This window comes from Botryllus schlosseri, chromosome 13 (genome assembly GCF_051294905.1).
Source record: "Botryllus schlosseri isolate E-star chromosome 13, Bs_hap1, whole genome shotgun sequence".
Lineage (NCBI taxonomy): Eukaryota > Metazoa > Chordata > Ascidiacea > Stolidobranchia > Styelidae > Botryllus > Botryllus schlosseri.
In genome coordinates, this window is record NC_137248.1 from 1,595,870 (window position 1) to 1,610,914 (window position 15,045).

General features: G+C 40.3%; 3 protein-coding genes across 7 annotated transcripts in view; 1 reads left to right on the forward strand and 2 right to left on the reverse strand.

The window, feature by feature from the left end:
• The window catches only part of LOC145454808 (solute carrier family 15 member 2-like), a 383,011-nt gene that overhangs the window by 211,288 nt on the left and 156,678 nt on the right, over window positions 1-15,045 (reverse strand). The gene's annotated exons all lie outside the window — the stretch shown is intronic.
• The window catches only part of LOC145454817 (glycine amidinotransferase, mitochondrial-like), a 73,854-nt gene that overhangs the window by 10,643 nt on the left and 48,166 nt on the right, over window positions 1-15,045 (forward strand). The window lies entirely within an intron of this gene.
• Window positions 1,760-13,815, reverse strand: LOC145454813 (glycine amidinotransferase, mitochondrial-like). 4 transcript variants are annotated; one of them, XM_080332804.1, is made up of 11 exons: window positions 13,602-13,685; window positions 12,806-12,993; window positions 7,852-7,917; window positions 5,753-5,878; window positions 4,509-4,704; window positions 4,100-4,290; window positions 3,547-3,684; window positions 2,908-3,072; window positions 2,784-2,847; window positions 2,016-2,132; window positions 1,760-1,956 (listed from the first exon to the last, which is right to left on the reverse strand). In XM_080332804.1, exons 2-11 carry the CDS (start codon window positions 12,920-12,922, stop codon window positions 1,847-1,849), a joined length of 1,290 nt encoding a protein of 429 aa, XP_080188930.1. In that variant the 5' UTR covers window positions 12,923-12,993; window positions 13,602-13,685; the 3' UTR covers window positions 1,760-1,846. The 4 variants fall into 4 exon arrangements, with proteins under 4 accessions (XP_080188930.1, XP_080188932.1, XP_080188929.1 ...); XM_080332806.1 differs by lacking the exon at window positions 12,806-12,993 and having other exon boundaries at window positions 13,602-13,815; XM_080332803.1 differs by lacking the exon at window positions 13,602-13,685 and having other exon boundaries at window positions 12,806-13,286.

Genomic DNA, 15,045 nt, shown 5'->3' on the forward strand with positions numbered 1-15,045 from the left:
TCAAAATTTGGATTTTTGTTATACTTCGACATAGTTTACCACATCTGCTCGCGGCACACCTGAGCAGTCCAATTGGCACACTAGTGTGCCGCGGCACACCGGTTGAGAACCACTGATATAAGATCTTAGCAAGAGCATGATTAGTTGATTACTATGTGGTTTCGTCGTGATTGTTTCAAGCATAGTATTACCATGGTAATGTGTACCCGACAACCGCGGTTTAATGAATGCTGTATATCGCATTTCTGACATTCTGCATTATCGTCAAATCCAAAGCATGTAAATCAAACAGCTACCTTATTTATCCATAGGGTAGGCTACATCGCAGGCTACGATACCAGCCTTTCGCATGACGCGCAGTACCAAAGTATGTAGGCTTACCATACGTCCTCTTTTAAGAGGGTTTGTCCTCTTTTTTGACTTTTTTTTAAAGTGTCCTCGGAGGACGCCCTTTTGTCCTCTTTTTTGAGATTTTGTCCTCTTTTTTGAAAATTTAGGTCAGATTCAGAGCAAATTGCGAGTGATAGGCTATGCCGCAAATTTGAACAGAAGTGAAGCTCCGGCGGGTATTTTTTTTTTTAGTCAACCGATCACAAAGTGGGAAAAATTCACCGGTTTTTGAGAATTCTTCTCCGGTTTTGCAAGTCTGAAATTTCTGAAAAAGTGTCCTCTTTTTAGATTTCCAAAATATGGTAAGCCTAAAAGTATGCAATGCATTGATTGATAGCTATTTGATTTATATATATTTATATTAGATTCTTACAGCAGCTATTATATCTCGCACCCAATTAACGATGTCATCATCACATTTAGGAAAAATCGACTTGGCCGACACGCAAGCGAAATAAACTGGTCACTTGAAACTAGATTTGAAGTGTTATTATTCATTCAGCGCATCTATACATGATAAACACTTGTTGACCAGCGTCATTATATTATTATTATGCAAATCGACGGTTTCTGTTTTCCGCACAGAGACCTTTGCCAATATAGGCTTTCGAAACCCGCTATTGGGTCGGTTGTAATGACGGTGTGATGTGTCAGAAATTACAATCCAACGGTGCTATTATTCTTAGATGTTTTGACTCCTTCCTTCCTAAGTCTTGGCGAGGGCTGGGAACAATAATTTGAGTTCTCGAATATGAATCGAGTGTTAGTTCCAATGAGAGACGAGTTTTTTACTACTGTTTTTTTAAAATTATTTCAGGAGAGAGCACTACTACTAAAAGGAAGAAATCAAATATATCTGCCACAAAATATTCTACTTTTTGGTCATATACGAACATGCGGCTGACCCCATGGCTACACCATTGCGTCAGAACTGATACTTTAGTCATCAATGTTCCACATTTCGCGGTGAGGTTAGTCAAATTTTCGGTTGGCCTTGCAAGTTCATGATAACTTTCCTGGGTAATTCATTTTTCGTGGTATTATAATTAATTTCCAGAATCCCCTGGCGGGCCACACGGGTTGCTACGTGCGTTACGTGGCACGTAACGCGTAACACGTAACTACGTGCGTTGGTGGAAATGACGCGTGATCAACCGAAGGCAATGCAACAAAGTGCAATATTGGAATAGGTCTAGCCATAATCGAAAAAAATGCCAAATAATACGTGATGTAGACACCTAACACTCAATTCAGAACCTAATCATTCGGGCACATAATTCTGCCGACCACAAGTCCGGACAAGCTGACTTTGTTGAAATCCATTTATTGAACCATACTCGCCCTTCACCACAGCGCCAGGTCAACCGTATAGACACATACAAGCGTTTTTATATTTATAGCAATCAAATATTTCTACACAAGTTTCCTTCGCATGCACCGGAATTCGCTTTCGAGTTCAGAAATACGACTTCAGTTCACCCCTGCGTCGCACGTCACACGTCCAACAATGAAAGCCTCCCCCGAACGAGTTCGCGAACCGAATATTCGCAGTCACTGCTCGGATACCTGAAGTTATGAATTCAGACACATTGATTTCCATCAGGATAACGGATCTGATAACTCACCTAGGTTTTCAAACATCTTAATAATCGGTTTCTCGTTCGCGTCACAAACCACTCGCTTCTCGTCCAGCATCAGCACGTTCATGCTCAGCCATTTCGATGACATCCACAGAGGATGCGCTGAAATTGAACACATACTCGGAATATTCCACGATTTGTGATACACGTAAGGTTTATGAAAGCATGACATGACGTTTTAGTTGAGAAAATTATACAGCCGAATCCGCTTAATTCGGACACTTTGGTTCCGCTCACTTTGGGGCGAATTAAGCGGAAAATCAATGGTTCGTTTCGTGGTCGCGCGTGAAGGCAGACAGCGCATCAAACATGCTGTACTGTTGCATAATAAATGAATTGCACCACACAACACAAAATGGAAATGAAAATCAAAGAGCTTCTAGTCGGGCATAAAGTCATTTATTGAACATAAGCTAACTACGCTAACTGAAGGCTAAATTCACAAAACACAATGCTTTAGTAGGCGAGTAAGCCCTTATATGATGTCATTGCCGATTGCTACTGCATGGATCGTCATTCTTTCACCATAACCACTCATCTTGTGTTAAAACGAAGTATTGTTTATTGTGTCGACCTAACGATAGTAATTGGTAGCCTGTGTCCGAATTAACGGGATTTGTTACGTGCAATAGTTAGTTTTGCTCTGTTCCCGAGTGTTTTGGCCGAATAAAGCGGTCGTACAGGTGATCCGGTGTCTGAATTAAGCAGCAGATTCGACTGTATATGACTGAATCTCATTAATTCCGCACTTACAGTCTGGCATGGTGGGTCGCGGCGGCGTGATCAATTTCCATCCAGATCTCCGGAACATATCCAGCTGTGAATTGCATCTGGAATAAATATTAAATGGAAAAATGAAAGGAGGGATCTACCCTACTTGATTGCACGGCCGGTCCGGGTTAGTGAGGACCAGTCCAGGGCCGATTACGTTGAAGGTGGCGTCGATATGCATCGGGTTTGGGTCTTTGAATGAGATTTGATGCACGTCGAAGGTTGGTGCTAAATGCCGCCTCATCCATTCTATACCCATCAGATTCGTGACCTAGAAGATAGATATTCAGTAATTGACATAGTAGCTGTGTTCGGAAGTGGTCAATATAGCCAGCGTTGCTACTCAAGTAGAGTAAAAGAAACGTAGTAGATTTCAACGAAAATGCAAGAAGAAGTAACAATTTCAGAAAGAGTAGATTTAGTTGCGGGGTCAACAGTTTTAGTTGCTAGTAACAGGTGTCGATTATAGGATTGTTCAAAAATTGCTTTTTTCTTCAAATTCGAATTCCGTATTTGGAATAATAGTATTTACGGTGGGTATCTGTATAAATAATTGAAGAAAATTCACAAAATCTGAAATTCTATAATGTAATGTAAACTTAAAATGATTCTATCGAATAGCCAGTAAAATTTGAAGAAGAAAGTAATTTTTGAACAACCTTAATGCACATAGGCCTGGACGGCTTCGTGACACGCGATCTCTCTGCTTTGCGAAAAAAACACACTGTGACGACCTCTGAATCACCTGACTTCTTTGTGCGAATATGTCTTTCCCGACTCTCATGAAATCCGCGGCGTCGAAACACGGCTCGTGCTCGGTTGTCACGAACTTGCCTTGACTCGCGAGCCTGTGACGATCTTCTATGCTCTCCATAGGATAATTCTGGCACATAATTCGAGTGTTACGCCCTAGAGAGGGCCACATGCATACCATGCATGCATGATTTGCGTATACCGCTGGACAAGGAAGATGCAAATACAACCTTGTGTAAGGCATACTAAGTCTTACACCACCCCTCCGTGCTATCCCGGTAGATCCCGGGGATCGAACCCACGACCTACCGATCAAGAAACCGGCAAATAAACCAAATTCGTTGTGCATTGCTTTTTTAGGAACCTAACAATTTTATCAAATAGTAGGAAATTTTTTTTCAAAAAAGTTATTTTTGAACAGCCATACTGAACAGGTCCACTGTAATATACTCTGCTATGTGTGTGATTGAACTGATATTATCAATTACGGAGACGGTCCACAAACCGCAGGCAGAACGGTGCAGATTCAGAGTTTCATCGCTTACCTGGTCGTAGAGCTTGTCCGACATTTCCGGTTTCGGCGCCGTAGTCCATTTTGCGCCATTTTTGAAATATTCTTTGATCAAAGAGCGGTAGGCTCGGTATTCGAAAAATCGCGATCTCCAAGCCATGGGGGCCTCGATAATCTCGTCGCCGATCACGATCAGTATATCGCGCGGCATGGCGCTGTATAAACCTGGATACGGTACGATTGTTGACGTACAATGCTATTTTGAATTGTCTACTACTGTAGTTGCTGACGATTACCCCTGGCGAGTGTCAGCCGGAAATATTCGGGTTTGTTGCAGTACTTCTCGTCTAGTTAGGAAAAAAGCTGTGAGGCTATAATCCTAATTCTAATCTTATCCGGAAAAGAACAAAATTTCCTAGTTCAACTCTGGGATCAAATGTCACCTTTTGATTTGAAGTCGGTGGTCTGATATTCCTTCGACCAGTCCACGATGTCTGGGCGGCGAACTATCACGCCTTCGTGCCGCAGAATGTTACATAATTCCTCGATCTCTGCGACAGCTTTCCGAACGTGTCCTTGTGGAAATTGCTTCCCTGCATTTGCCTTGAAGAACTCCCACTGCTCTTCTGGCGTGTTTGCCTGGAAGAATCGCGCTACTGCATATAATGTACTAACTTGAGAGATTGTTATTGATGCGGACACAACAGAAGTGTGAAGGACTACAGAGAGCGAATGACTTTTACAATATACTGAACTACTCACTTTTTCAAACTCGCCACTAGGACTAGAACTAGAACTACTAATTCGTCAAAACTTCCAACTGCAACTTGAACTAGAATTAGTACTAATTTTTCAAAACTCACAACTAGAACGAGAACTAGTCACTTTTTAAAACTAGTAGCTACGACTAGAACTAGAACTACTACGTGTTCAAAACTCACAACAAGAACTAAAACAACTCACTTTTCAAAACTCGCAACTACAACTAGAACTCCTCACGTTTCGAAACTCGTAACCAGAACTAGAACTACAGTTACTCACTTTACAAAACTAGCAACTACAACTAGAACGAACGACGTAACTAACCAGGACAATTCGAACTACATTCAATTCCGAAGCAAGTTATTAAATTTCATTTTATCGGATCGGATCGACTTTCCGCACATTAACATCAGTCCAAGTTTGATATGGGAGGAGTTTCGACCCCTAAAAACTATCGCTGGCTATGCCATTTCAGTGGTGATGACTATGAGCTAGCAACAACTGCAAGAACATCATAGCCTACTGCATCTTAATTTTTATTTAAATGCGTAACTAGAACTAGAACCACGCAAAAACTGTAGGTATAGGTGGCCGTCAATTAACTAAAATGTACAACTCCGAATCAAACACGACAATATTAATTCAAATCAAGCTTGGCAAATTAGAACAGAATAAGAACAGATGGAATACGAAGGAACGAACGCACGTATGTACGCGACAATAATGCTACAACATGAATCAATCATGAAGTCTCATCCGCAAAGTAACTACAAGACTTCAGCTCGCCATTGAAACGCCGATTGATTGTATGATTGGCTCAAACAATGCAATAAGTGAATTGAACCACACAAATACTCCGTTACCGACTATGTCTGTTGTTGCGCTACTGAAACGTGTTATGTGATTGATATTCGATAACACTGACCTTGACTTCAATGCTAAAATTTGGAATGCAAGCATTCTCCACCCTTCCTACTATGACTTCTTCGAGAGGATCCCACTCATTGTAGGAGCATACCGGTTGTAGGTTCTGTTCGATCCTCGGTGAGCCCTACAGTTAAACAGTACAAAATATGTACGGCTTGGTACAATGATTACTACTAGGAGTTATATTATCAACGGGAATCGTATAGTTTTAATACGTTTTTTCCACTGTGGAAGTCTTGAAACCTCGATTGGTCGTATCACAGCCAAAGCTGCAGAGTGTGTATTTGTGTATTCAGGCGGAAGACCTCCTGATATAGTCGATGTTAAGAGATGCACATTATAGTTTTTAGACAGCATTATTTCTACGTCCTCACGGCAATCAGTTCAGACAAGAAGGAATGTACTATACTAGTCCATCGTCAAGATTTCCGGACCACGACTGACCTATCGATCTCGCCTTCCATGACATGCCACCATTTCATGTTGCTTGCTTTTTCCTATACTATCTTCTTCACTTTTCATTCAGTGTGCATGCCTCCTCTTTACATCGCCTAGGTCAAGGTGGATGTCTGATTCCATAGACCAGTGCTCTTCAACCGGGGTTGTCGTACACCCTAGTGTGTACCAGAATTTGAAAAGGGTGTACCACTCGGATGGGGTGTACAATGAGCCGATGGCTAGCTAGCACAAAGGCAGGTTTATGGGTCAGTACAGGTTGACGCACGGGTTAATGAGCAATATGGTACGATGTTATCTCAAGTGTAATACTGTACACCGCTTGATTGTGATGTCATAAGCAAATATTTCTATTCATTTAGCCGTCGGCAATAGACCAATGGTTCCGTTTGGTGTTGGAAAGTATGCAGTTAACAAACATGTGTTCGGCTAGTCATTTGTCTTTTAGTGATTTTTGAGGAAACCGCCGCGATAGCTCAAACTTCTTGAATCGGTACTTCCTACCTGACGTTAATAAATACCGCAATGCACATAAATGAAGTGACGTAGCCAGCCAGGGTCGAAACAGCTTCCATGTTGAAATCGAAACCCTTTTGTTTTAAAATGCCGATTTTATGTCCAATATTTCGACATACATTTGCAATTTTGTATTTTGGTATTAGTGATGCAAATTAGCGACAATAGACTGTGTATAGCGGCATACGATCTGAGGGTACTGATACACCTCTTGCAGCCCATGTGCTACTATTGACTGCGCATTGCGCAATGGTGGGGCGCAGGCCTGATACGCAGGATAGGCTGGTGCGCCTGCTATCATCGCTGATCTGAATTACCGCTTCTGCAGCAGCAGCTTTCCTACACTCTCCCCAATACTGTCACATTTAGGTTGATTATCGTTCGTAATGCCATGCTGTTTTGGGGCTGACACGAAATAAATTCCAATTTGCGTGGCGGGCGGCCTAACTGGCTGCGAATAGACTCTGTGACCAAATACTATTTTATTCATATCCAAATTTTTTGACGGCAGTAACTCCGCTTCTACTGTTTGGAATTGAACCAAAGTTGAAGAACATCGTTTTTTATAGACAACGTAATAATTTCATGGGGTGAACAGAAAATTTTTAAATTTTTCGTTATTTATTTTTATGTAACGAATAGAAACTTTCTTCTCCCGTAGCAATGCGGATACTGGTTGGAATTGAACCAAATTTGGTGTGTAGGCTTAAGTTAGGTAACCTAACAATTTTATCAAGTAGCCAGTACGATTTGAGAAAAAAGTCATTTTTGAAGACCCCTAATGAACAGGGGTGTACGAGTTTTGAGCAAACGTAAAAAGGGTGTACCACGTCGAAAAAGGTTGAAGAGCACTGCCATAGACTACTCCAAGTCGCTTCGACACCTTCCTATCTTTCCATTGTATCGCATTTTGTGGTGTATTGAACTGATAAAAATTGCTAATAACCCAATGATGATGATGATGTATGGTAGGATCTGGAAGTGATTACAGTGATATTCCTGAATTAGCTTTCTGCCGACTTCATGGATTGTGACGTGTCTTTGCCGATTTGATCAGTGTGAGTCTTTGTCGGGATCTATAAAACTCAGCTGCGATGAGAGACAGTGAAAAACAACAAAACTTACTTTCGCCAACGTTTGTTTGCACCTCCGAGCTCGTCTAGTTGAAGGAATCGCACCGATAATACGTTTCTTGGCACGTGTGATTGGATTGCGTGAAAAATAAAACATCAGGTAAAGTCAAATGACATCTTCAAAATAGGCTTTGGGATCACCATGAATAGGCTACTGTACTACAGCCCTACTGGGTAGTAACTTGGCGTGGGGAAAATGATGCAAATACTCGAATCTGAATCGAGCGTTTATTTGTAATGATTCCATTCCAGTCGAGTAGGCAGCGATGGTGTTGGGGATTGGAAAGAATAGCTACTGACGATTACCCCTGACGAGTGTCAGCCGAAAATGTTCGGGTTCATTTCAATTTCAATTTCAATTTCAATTTCATCATTCAATTGTGTATTGCAGTTCTGTACCTCCAAGAAGCTGTTGACTATTATCATATATATAATAATTACAGTATTGCAGCAAACAATACGTTCATATTGCCAGAGAGCCAGTCGAAAAGCTTCGAGTGGAATAAATTTGGCAATATGAACGTATCGTTTGCTGCAATATTGCAGTTCTGTACTTCGAAAAGTCTAAATAATTACAGTGGACCAATTTGTTTATGTTAATATTGCTTTGCGTAACAAAGACTTTACCAAGGTTCGAATTTTGAAACACCGTAATTTCGCAATTGAGGAGAGTCAGTCGAAAACAGAAGCTATGACCATAATCATGTTATCGCTTGTTGCAATTCTGGACCCGTATACCCCGAAGGCTTAGTCATGATAGTATAACAACAGCTATGATTCTATACAGAAGTCAACGTCATCAATCAGTGTTTCGACAATGTGGAGCACATTCACGGCTAATTACCAATGCAGGCCCTGTGGGGATGAATTGGTAATTAAACTGATTGGACTTCACTCTAGCTATCGCATTCGAAACAAATTGACGCAGTCAAAAGCTACATAGCATTGTGATATCAGTTAACGTCGTTAAGTTTACGATGTCGTTACCAGACTCGTATAACTTTAGAATTCTGATTGTCGCATGTTCTTAGTATAGGCCATGGTTGTCCAAAGAGCGAAATGGCGGGTAATCTAACTGTAATCTAATTTTATCAAATGTTTCTTTGCTCTAATTCTAATCTAATTTCTGGTTCCCTGAAAAACGCTACAGGAGAACCGTATAGTAAGAAACGAGCCAAGCTTGCTGCGCAGACATTTGCCAGTCTCGTGCTTGTGAGAATCAGACATGGGGTAATCGTGATTAGTAATCGTAATCGATTACGACGATTACAGCATTTCCAAGTAATCGCAATCGCAATCGATTACATTCGAAAAAAATCCGAAGTAATCGTAATCGACTACTTCACATATCTAATCGATTTCTTTGTGAAAGAACGATTACTTTTCATTTGTGCAATGCCCATGACATAAACAGAACAATGAACATTCATGAGCATTGAGCAACGAAGAGTGTGATTTAAAACAGGTTTTGGATAGCAGAAATGTCGGGTTTTCGAACGCCTCTATACTCATTATTGCGTCACAAGTATTAGTTTGGTTCTTGATTGCGGAACGAATGGGAGACATTCACACACCACTTGGGGCGCCAACACCACGCCCTATCGTCCGTAGTAAACAAACAAAACTTACAGCTATATTCGCTAGAAACCAGGTCAGCCACTGCCTTTTGGATTCGGGTAACAGAATTAATGTCTTGTATGTACGGAGTTTGAACATATTTACGACTGATGATTGAGTTCAGTGCAATTTATGAATTGTCAGGTTACTTCGTGTACCGATATTTCATTTCCAGAGAGTGATGTTTGAATATTAGCTCGGCTGAGTGACATATATATTTCATTTTAATAGACTGTATTATCATCTATCTACATTATAAAATGACACGATATTGCTGTGTACCTGGTTGCACGAGTCGGATTGGTGGTCATTTGATTCCTACGTCACCAGGGAAGCTGATGAAATGGAGAGCAGCAATTAATAGATCAAACTCCAAAACGAAACAGCTTTGGACAGAGACATTGGGCAGAGGGCAGAGACATTGCTTGCTATGGTCATTTTCTTCCAAGTGATTATATGAGCCGAACATAAAACTTGAAAGACAGGAGGCAGTCCCATCAGTCTTTCAGCATGATAAAAGAACGCCACTAAAAACTGTCAGGAAGACAAACAATTCGAACCCATTTACACCAGAACCTACTGAAATAATTCATTCTGGAACACAAAGTGACCAGAAATTTGAAACAGACTCGGAAAATATGGGCATTCAGTGCCAACTAGGTGCTTAAATGCCAGCTTTTAGCTTAGAAAATATCAAGGATGATAAGAAAGCAGTGCATGGTACTTTACTGGATTTGATGACATCAAACAGTTTCTGCTTTTAAAGGACATTGCAATGTACGATGTTCATCTATTGGAGTACACCTGTACGTTGTGTTCAAATGAAGAGCAAGTTTTTTCTGACACTTATCAATTACGAATATCTTGATCATCAATTGCTTGGTATTGTTTCAGAATCAACAGCTTCCCGCATCATTAATGCTTGCTTGGATCAAGCATATGTACTGTTTATTATCAAAATTACTAATTTCGCCTTCAAAACAAGTAATATTGGATCCCATGCCAGATGATTTAAAAAACTATATCCATCAACGAGATAATTATTGACTCAACAGAAATCCCAATTGAGAAGCCATCTGATATCCATGCACACTGCACAGTCTGTTACATTCTCCACTTGAAAGAATGGAAATACCATAGAAGTATTAATTGGTGATGCACCCACGGGTGCTGTCTCCTTCATAAGTGACTGCTATGGTGGATCCGTTAGTAACCGCAGCATTATTGATCAATATGAGTTGCTGGCCGAATCCAGAGCAATGTTTGAAAAGGGCGACAGCATCATGGCTGATAAAGGATACCTACTGCAAGGATTGTTTGCACCATTCGATGTGAAAATCAACACCCCTACTTTGATGAAAGGGATGATTCAGCTCTCTCAGGAACAGCGGGTAGAGGATTACTCCATCTCCTCAAAACATGTACACCTTGAAAGGGTTATTGGGTATGCAAGGACATTCAAAATCATTCAAAATGTCTTGCCTTACAATCTCTTGCATTTGAAAAATGAAATAGTCTTTATCTGCTTTATGATTTTTAAATTTAGGAAAGACATACTTTGATATAGTCCTACATAACAGCATTTGATGCTTTTATTATTTTGTGTTTGCTGAAGCAGACTTGGTTAGTGATAATGATTGATTACTATTAGTGTTGCATGAATTTTCTTGCTCCCACTTCAATATTGATGCCACCATAATAAACCGGAATATCACTGTACTGGATTTGATGACTGAACAGAAAACATATCACTACCTAGAGTCTAGACGCAAGTTTTGTTTTCATTTACTGAACGAGATACATAAAAACTCCCAATATATAGGTAGACTACGTAATCAACAGAAAGAATCATGGAATTTGGAAATAACAATAATCACCACGACGGCATGAACGGTTTTGCTCAAAAAAATCGTATTCAAAGCTACATTGCATTCAGCAGTTTTCAGTTTTTCGTCTTGCGGTGACACAATCTTGACCACCAAAAAAGGACGCCAATACATTTCGTAGAACTTTTGCAACTTCAGAATCCTAAATTTAGGAACAAATTATGGGTCAAACTCTATATTTTCCATCTGCACATTACGAAATGTATGCATAAAACAACATATAGTTTCATACAAGCGCAAGTCATTTTTGGCCTTGTACTTGGGCATACCATCTGTGATTTTTCTTCAGATAACAGCCATCTGCAGCAATCATCAAATATGGAAAATACTTTTAAGGTGTTATTAGGTCATCCTTTACCGTGTAGGGGCACTTGACCTCCAACCAGCTACGCAAGGGATGTCAAAAGACAACAAATCAAGACGACGTTTCTTTCGGTATCCAATGTAAGCAATGGATCACTAGGACGAGGTTTTGGCGCCCCCAAGTGTATGAATGTCTCCCATTATCCGCACGTAGTAAATAGATATTCGATGTAAATGTAGTACTGTGATTGTAAGAACACCCGCTGTGGATAATGTCACTGCACTGATTATTACACTGCACACGCCACTACCTCGCAGCAGGACAATAATCACCACTCGGCCTAGTTTCGAATAGTACCGTATGTACAAATTGTACATTGTACAATGTATTGATGTTTTGTCATGCTTAGGTAAACGCAATCTGACCGTAGCTGATTGGCGAGCGGTAGGCCTATTTACGTATATACAATTATACAATGGACAACGATTTGAAATTTTGTACCCGTCAAATTAAACATGACAATTTCTACATCGAAGCATTAAAACCAGACTGCTGATAAAAAAAATCATAACCGAGCCGTTATTTTCCGTTACTCGTGTAACGGCAGATCGAAATATCTGTATTAAGTGGATTGCAGTCAGAAGTTGATGTTTACCTTATCATATTCTCATACGGCCCTACTTAAAACGGGCTACAAGTGTTCATTCGCAATTTTATACTCATCGTTCGGATATGCCACTAGCCATCCGCTTACACACCATGTTAGCGTGGATTTCAGCTAGAATCAGTACCGCAACAGCACTTCGCCACCGCCATTCTCACAAATGGTGATCTTGTGCTCCCCATAAGGCGATCAATAAAGCTTGTGGCGGGCGAAGTCCCCCAGTCCCCCCTTAAAGACCGGGCTGGAAAACACGATTTGATGCGATGGATCCGCTGTGCATTTGCTGTCAAGTCGCGCCAAGCGCGAATATTTAGGCACATAAATTACGACTATAACTTTATTGTATGTTGTTAACTCGTGACCTCCTGTCTGCTATATAGTCAACAGATATTGGAGTCGCCCAAACGTAGCAGACGAAAAGAAAACTAAACGAAAAACTTTCGTGAGGCGAAACCAAAAATAGTCATTTATGCACGTGGTTCATCATTTTCCTCAGTGAGTGCCCCCAGTGGCATTTGTATTGTGGGGCTGAGATTGAGAAGACTATTCTTCGCGACCATCCAGCGCGGCTATGGACAATGGACAAATACATAATGTTTCGGCCAATGTAGCATGTCTTGGTGTGTTGCGGCGCGGTATTGGCTGGCACCGAAATGCCTATTTCTGTGTGAATCATGCAATGGTATATTATGTCATACACAGGAAATGACGTCATTATTTCTCATTTAAAAATAAAGACCTTCTCTCATGAGGGCTTTTCATCGCATTGTTGTCTTCCAAAGATAACTTCTCAGAAGCAAAATGAATGTAATCGTGAGTAATCGTGATTACTTTTCCAAAGTAATCGTAATCGTAATCGACTACTCGCAGATTTTGCTGTAATCGTAATCGTAAACGCGTGATTCATAAGTAATCGTAATCGCAATCGATTACATTCATGAAGTAATCACCCCATGTCTGGTGAGAATGAACCACACGATTTGATACGATTCAACTTACCAGTGTTCGCGAATTCAGTAAATCTGATCTAATTTGTGAATGTGTTGCTTTAATTTAATCTAATTTGGAAAAAAACTATTTATCTATAATTATAATTCTAGTCCAATTTGGAAAACACTGTAGCTATAATTCTAATTCTAATGTAATTTGGAAAAGCTGGACATTTCCTAGTTGTCCAAGTATTGCTATTAGACTAATTGTTCTTAGCTAATGGATTTTAACGGTGCACACAACCCCCGCTATTCGAGATGAATAACACATAATCAACTCACGGAATTGGAATGGGCCAGCCGCAACATCTTCAAATATATTTCTAAATCGCTTAGAAGTAATGGTTCCACAAAAACGTAAAATGGTGCGCTGAAAATGAATGTTCACGATGATTAATTAGAATTCATACAATTATATGACAACATGATTAGGCTGGACACAATGATTCGAGTACTCATCGGACGCTCTTACCTCTAAGATTTAATTTACTATAAACGAGAATTATAGTTTCGATATTATCCACTGTGGAAAAACCTCGATTGGTCGTATGTAGCATACGAAACACGTAGTAAAAAGCTATACGCACATTGCTGGAGATGACATATACCTGAAGTTATCATCAACCCAGAGAGCATTGTCACAAAATGCAACGAAATAGATGGTCGAAAAAATAGGAAATTATCTTTATAGTGATAGAACTGGCTCAATCTTTTTTGCGGTCTCATAAAAGGTGCATATATTGACGTCATAACAATTGATACTTGAACACTCGACGCGAAGCCCAGCCCTAAATATATTAATCCGAGGTTGAAAGCATGCTATTTATCCACACTGCTCGATGTGATTTTCCCTATGCAATACCTATCGCACTTCAAATCACGACTCGCAGTCTTGCATGATTAGAATGGTGGCACTGGTACTACATCTTTGATAGCCGTATGTAGGAGTCTCCTTTCGCTCGTAAAATGCATTTATTACGAGAACTCTATCAACTGGTCAGCCCTCGAGATTCCGTGACCACGATCTGATATATCGTATCGACCTAGCATGCTCTTCTATGTTATCTTCTATTACTTTTCATTTAAGGCGCATAGACCTCTATATTTACATATTCTTGGCCACGATGATTAAAATACTATTCATAGACTCCTTTCTATCTTTCCTTGCATCGCAAACTTGTGGTGTGCTGAAATGATGCTATTAGTAACAAAATGAACTGGGCCAAGTTCATATGCAATTCATAATTGCATCACGGCAGCATTTACTTGCACTAGCAGGTACAGTTTGCAAGACCTTAGGTTACCGGTACTGGGTAGGCATGCAACTTGAGCAGTGAATCACTTTCGGATTCAGATTTTTTAGCTTTCTAAAACACGAAGGCCTACAAAGGACAACAAAACGCCTAAATTCTCAGTCAATAAAAATTAGAAGACCATTGAGACTATTCCTCACAATTAATGAATTATGGATCTTTCTTGGCTTGACTATAGAGATCTATGTAGCTTGACGAAGATCACTTTAACGTTTTCCAATGTCATTGTTCGTACATAATTCGTGAAAATATAGAGGCAAATCCAAGGGCAAACAAAACAAATCCATACTGTATACCGGTGGTGCGGTGGACGGTTGCCAGTAAACTCGCCCCAAAGTAAATTCGGCCCAGGCAAATTCGGCCATTACATCAGTAAATTCGGCCCACCGAGAATATTGTATTAAAATGTATTA

What these genes read in the sequence shown, in the direction of transcription:
- LOC145454813 (XM_080332803.1), bottom strand. Translation starts at nt 13,045, where the DNA reads ATGACGTCATTTCCTGTGTATGACATAATATACCATTGCATGATTCAC. An exon ending in ATTTTAGCATTGAAGTCAAG is followed by an intron (nt 4,705 to 5,752) that starts GTCAGTGTTATC and finishes CGATTCTTCCAG; the next exon opens with GCAAACACGCCAGAAGAGCA. An exon ending in TAAGATGTTTGAAAACCTAG is followed by an intron (nt 1,957 to 2,015) that starts GTGAGTTATCAG and finishes TCATAACTTCAG; the next exon opens with GTATCCGAGCAGTGACTGCG.